This window comes from Periplaneta americana, chromosome 2 (genome assembly GCF_040183065.1).
Source record: "Periplaneta americana isolate PAMFEO1 chromosome 2, P.americana_PAMFEO1_priV1, whole genome shotgun sequence".
NCBI lineage: Eukaryota > Metazoa > Arthropoda > Insecta > Blattodea > Blattidae > Periplaneta > Periplaneta americana.
Genome location: NC_091118.1, coordinates 10,356,808 through 10,362,910, shown reverse-complemented (window position 1 = coordinate 10,362,910; position 6,103 = coordinate 10,356,808). Strand labels below are relative to the sequence as shown.

The 6,103-nt window shown below is 38.7% G+C and overlaps 2 protein-coding genes across 2 annotated transcripts in view; both read left to right on the top strand.

Moving 5' to 3' along the window:
- Positions 1–5,782, top strand: part of LOC138713101 (ankyrin repeat domain-containing protein 39-like) — a 12,504-nt gene extending 6,722 nt beyond the window's left edge. Inside the window, exons 2-5 of the mRNA XM_069844881.1 lie at positions 621–882; positions 1,186–1,248; positions 2,756–2,830; positions 4,943–5,782. Of these exons, the coding sequence (XP_069700982.1) occupies positions 622–882; positions 1,186–1,248; positions 2,756–2,830; positions 4,943–5,461 (918 nt within the window). The 5' untranslated portion in view covers position 621 and the 3' untranslated portion in view covers positions 5,462–5,782. The remainder of the gene's footprint in view (positions 1–620; positions 883–1,185; positions 1,249–2,755; positions 2,831–4,942) is intronic.
- LOC138695351 (serine/threonine-protein phosphatase 6 regulatory ankyrin repeat subunit C-like) overlaps positions 1–6,103 on the top strand; it is a 38,192-nt gene that overhangs the window by 21,822 nt on the left and 10,267 nt on the right. The window lies entirely within an intron of this gene.

Sequence of the window (6,103 nt, the reverse complement as noted above, 5' to 3'; positions counted from 1 at the left end):
CGGGATTTACTTCCAAACCTATCTCTTTACTTGCTTCCAGTAAAATTCCCGTGTTTTCCCTAATCGTTTGTAGATTTTCTCCTAACATATTCACGTCATCCGCATAGACAAGCAGCTGATGTAACCCGTTCAATTCCAAACCCTCTCTGTTATCCTGGACTTTCCTAATGGCATACTCTAGAGCAAAGTTAAAAAGTAAAGGTGATAGTGCATCTCCTTGCTTTAGCCCGCAGTGGATTGGAAACGCATGTCGCAACTCACTACATGTCAAATAGTGTACTCAATTGCAAACAAAAGAAAATCAGTAATAAATGTTAAAGTAACCTAGATGCGATTTATCTAAACATGGGAACGTGGCTAATCTGTCCCCAGCTCTATGATATTCTGAGGCTAGCCCTTGACATTAGGCAGGAGGGTGAAGCTGTATTATTGTCGTCCAACACTTTGAGAAGGAATTTTTACATACTCGGTAACATATTTTACCAAAGCGAAGTACTTGATAGATGGAAGTGACCTTGAAAGCTGCAATCCCTCTTATTCCTTACAGTTCCTGCAAGGTAGATGAATTACTAGTGACTTCTGAATAGTATTTCACTGTTGTTCTTCTTTCTGGTGTGTAGGATGGCAAAACCCAACCCAATCCCCGACTTGAAGCAGCGAGTGAAGACTCTGGAGGGACAGTTTCGACTGCTGCTTCCTCTCATAGAGGAAGTCAGGGCCCTGAAGAAGAGGAAGGACTCGCGGTCCCTGCATGGCCTGGAGGCAAGGAACGCAGAGGGAAAAGTAGGGAGCAACAACATTGAGGAGAGATTGAAGCTGAAAGACAGGGAATTGAGACAGGCAAAAGATGAAATGAAAAAGCTGAAAGAAGAATCGGAAAGGGTAAGAGATTCACTGTTGCCATATTTACAGTTACTACAGAACACATTAAATTAACTCACAGTTAAGGCTTTATTCTACAGAACTATTTCCTCCTAACAGGTATTCAGAAAATGGATGACGAGGGAAATTGAAAAAGAGTTAAGACCAATTTGAAGCCATGTACAAAATTTGAAGATAGAATTAGAAATGTCGTTTTGTTTAGCGCAATACATTCAGTAGTTGGTTGTGAGTTATTCTGTTTCTCATCGCACTGCCACCTTACTGACTGAGCTACGTCTGAACCTGATTCCTTTGTGGTTACAGGAGAAAGCAGAACTGAGGCAGAAATATGAAGGAGAGCACCAGTTGCGGCTGCAGCAGGAAAATGTAAGTGATGAGCTGTTACCATGGTTACAGATACAGTAATTGGGCAGTTGAGGGTACATTAAAGGTTGGAGCAGTAAGCACGAAAAACTTTAAAATAGGCAGACATGCAGACGGCAAGGTGTGTTCAAATAGGCACTTAATTGAATGATAAATATGGGTCCTCCATTACGTAACCGAAGTCTACTGGCAAGTCCACACCTGTGGAGTAACGGTCAGCGCGTCTGGGCGCGAAACCAGGTGGCCCGGGTTCGAATCCCGGTCGGGGCAAGTTACCTGGTTGAGGTTTTTTCCGGGGTTTTCCCTCAACCCAATACGAGCAAATGCTGGGTAACTTTCGGTGCTGGACCCCGGACTCATTTCACCGGCATTATCACCTTCATTTCATTCAGACGCTAAATAACCTAGATGTTGATACAGCGTCGTAAAATAACCCAATAATAATAATAATAATAATAATAATAATAATAATAATAATAATAATAATAATAATAATAATAATGTACTGGCAATGTGTGAAAGATGAAAATGGCGATTTGTCGTGTAAATAGCAGAGGGATGGATTATAAAATAAAACAAACATGTCTTATTAACACACATTCATGTTGAATTTGAGGAAAACTTAGTGCAAAAATTGACGATGATTTTTAAATGCAACCAAACCCAAACTTTTAATTTTCCATTTAATACAATAGAATTGAATAAATTTCTTTTTGTGAAATGATGTCAACCAGAAATCAAGTTTCCTTGCAAACCTGCTGGTTCTAGCTTGAGCTGTTATTATGTTTACATCCTGGTCTTGCAAACTACAATGCAAAGTGTTTGAATATTGGAAAATATATGAGTAAGGAAGGCAGTCTAAGAAGCAAAATAGAATAAATTGGAAAGTAGGTTTGCATATTCCGATTTCTCATCTTGCAGGTACGGTGCATTAGAAGTTGGCTGCTATGGACTGGTTTTCAGTAAAGTTATACATATATATATTTTTTTTTTTGATTGTATACCGATTTGTATTTTTTGAGGGAGGTAGTGGGGTAGGAGGGTAGCAAAGAAAGGTCTCTCCAAAAAATGGGCAGCACCTTTATAAAGTTTGACGCACAATGGTCTAGATGAACAACGGCCCATTTATTTTAGGGCTTATGAAAGTCTGAATTATGTTCTGGTAGTTAGGTGATCCACGGCCCATTTCTGTTAAGGCTTATCATGAAAATACAAATTACGGTTTGTTCTGTGGTGCATTTGTTAAAAATTCATCACGAAAATGAAGATCATCTTCTTCCAGATGTTCAATTTATTTGAGGGCTCATAATATTTCTTTAACTCTTTTGGGATAACCATAGGTTTTATTAGAAAGCCACTATCCAAACATTATACGTTGGTAGCTGTTGTCTCATTTCCTGATGCTGTATACCGGCCATCAGCTTGATTCCTTCATGAAACCTGTTGCTTTAAGTCAGACTATCACCTAACTAGCTGAGCTTTCTCTAATCCAGAATTGTTTATATTACAGAGTTACCAGGATCAGCTGGGGAGCCTGAGACAACAAGTGGAGGCTGAGATAGAGATGATGCGCCAGCTGGAAGAAGTAAGTGTGAGCTGTTACCATGGTTACAATTAAGTTATGAGAAATTATTGATATAAACTCTAACAACAGAGATTACGACCAGCTGCAGTTGGACAGCAAACTTAATTTCAGTTTTCAGATTAGAACTGCCACCATTATTACTGCCGCAGCTGTTATTACTACTACTACACTGCTATTACTGTAGCTATTGCTAATTTCACTAGTACTGCCATTACTGCAGTCATGGCTAGTGTCACTACTAGTGATATTACTGTAGTTATTACTACTATCATTACTACTAACATTACTGTAGTTATGGCTACTATCATTATTACTGATATTACTGTAGTTATTTCTACTGTCACTACTACTGACATTACTGTAGTTATGGCTACTGTCACTATTACTGACATTATTATAGTTATGTGATGCCAATAAACTTAGCATCAACTCTAGTAAGACTGTAGATATTAAATTTTCTTTTAACAGAAATATTACTGACTTGTCTTCCTCAGTTAAATTCCTAGGCATTCGCCTCGAAGCCGGTCTGAGCTGGAGTACACACACAGACTATCTTGTTAATAAAATTAATAAAGGAATTTTCATGTTACGAATCCTCAGACAAACATTATGTTATAATTCTTTACTTACTGTTTATTATGCCTATATTTACAGTCACTTAAGCTACGGAACGCTTTTGTGGGGTAACCATACTTCGGTTTCTAAGTTGTTTATCCTTCAAAAGAGAGCAGTGAGGATTATTTGTGGTGTCTCTTCTAGAACTCATTGTAAACCACTTTTTGTACGACTAGGAATACTTACGTTGCCGTCAATGTTTATTCTCGATTGCCTTCTGTATGTTAAGCGTAATGTGCATAATCTTCCTACTTGTTCATCCATTCATAATTCTTCTACCCGTTCCAGACTTGACATATATTTCACCAAGTACAAATATACTACTACAAGCAATAGTTTTATTTCCATATCTTATATACTTTATAATTCTTTACCATTGCACATAATAAACACGTCATATTTTACTACTTTACGTCAGGAAGGTGAGAAGGACATTGTTGGCAAATCCAATCTACAGTGTCAATGATTTTAGCAATATTACTTTTTAGATACTCATTTGTTTTAACCTTATGTAATTGACAAATCTGTATAAATCTGTACATTTTAACCTGATTTTATACTATTTTCTTTTAAAACTTTTAACCTGTTTTTGTGAATGTCTGGTGATTGTATATTTATTTTTTTATTCTTACATTTTATTCATATTGTAGTAGGCATGTATTATATGTATCTATTCTGACGTCTATGGCTGTAAATCGCTGGATGATATTAAATTCATCTATCTATCTATCTATCTATCTATCTATCTATCTATCTATCTATCTATCTATCTATCTATCTATCTATCTATCTATCTATCTATCTATCTATCTATCTATCTATCTATCTATCTATCTATCTATCTATCTATCTATCTATCTATCTATCTATCTATCTATCTATCTATCTATCTATCTATCTATCTATCTATCTATCTATCTATCTATCTATCTATCTATCTATCTATCTATCTATCTATCTATCTATCTATCTATCTATCTATCTATCTATCTATCTATCTATCTATCTATCTATCTATCTATCTATCTATCTATCTATCTATCTATCTATCTATCTATCTATCTATCTATCTATCTATCTATCTATCTATCTATCTATCTATCTATCTATCTATCTATCTATCTATCTATCTATCTATCTATCTATCTATCTATCTATCTATCTATCTATCTATCTATCTATCTATCTATCTATCTATCTATCTATCTATCTATCTATCTATCTATCTATCTATCTATCTATCTATCTATCTGTCTATCTGTCTGTCTGTCTGTCTGTCTGTCTGTCTGTCTGTATGTCTGTCTGTCTGTCTGTCTGTCTGTCTATGGCTACTATCACTATTACTGACATTACTGTAGTTATGGCTACTATCACTATTACTGACATTACTGTAGTTATGGCTACTGTCACTACTATTGCCATCAGCTTCACTGAGCCTAGTGAACTGTCACCTAGCTGACTGAGCTTCCTCTGACCAGATTGTTTTGTCTGCTGCAGAAGCTCAGAGCTGCGGCTCAGCTCAGGCCCAACCTGGAGGACAGGCTAGGCAGGAATGAGCTACACCGGGCAGCATACCAGGGGGACACACACAGGGTGCAGCTGCTCCTGGATGCAGGCAGCCAGGTGAACGCCGAGGATCATGATGGCTGCACGCCCTTGTGGCTGGCTGCACGTGAAGGCCACCAGGATGCGTGCAGGGCGCTGCTGGCTGCCGGGGCGCGGCTGGATGTGAATGGAGGACCATCTGGCCGCACTGCTCTGCATGTGGCTGCATACCGTGGGCACCCTGCAGTGTGTGAGCTGCTGCTGGCAGCTGGGGCGCGGCCCAACGAGCCTGATGATCTAAACCAGTGGACTGCACTGCACTGTGCAGCATTTAACGGCCACGCCCCAGTGGTGCAGCTGCTGTTGCAGCATGCCGCTGAGCGGGGGGCGAGGGATAAGCAGGGACGGACAGCCCTGGACCTGGCACGTCTGAACGGGCGCACAGAAGTGGCGGACATGCTGCAGGGCTGAGCAGGCGCAGTGCTGCCAACACGACAGCAATACCATTATACCACAGTAACCAGCGGGAATGTGTTGTGTTGGCATCACTGCTCTGCGTGTAATGCTGTTACTTCATTGCTCTAGGTTATCGTTACTCTCGTGTTGTGTGGCTTTGTTGTTGGAGCTTGACACGCCACTGATACTTTCTCATTATTATTATTATTATTATTATTATTATTATTATTATTATTATTATTATTATCATCATCATCATCACCATCATCACCACTGTTGGATTATCTTTTTAATTAGGTTGTTCAAGTTACTGTACAAAATATTCAAATAAAAATATGGGAAAATTATTTATGTTGGTATCACTGTCCGTGTAATATATACAAGATTGGTGTTATTGTGTGATTGTAATACGCCACTGATCCTTCAGCATCTCAACTAGACTATTTCAAGCACAGTAAGTATAATGTTTAGGTGAGGGGTTTGGACTTTTTTCATTGCTGGTTGTCACAATCAAAAAATTAAGACACAACGTTTCGAAGGGTGGTTCTCCCTTCGTCTTCAGGTGGAAGGAAGGCGAGAAGAGAAAAGAGAAATAGTTTTTTTTTTCTCTTCTCTCCTTCCTTCCACCTGAAGACGAAGGGAGAACCACCCTTCGAA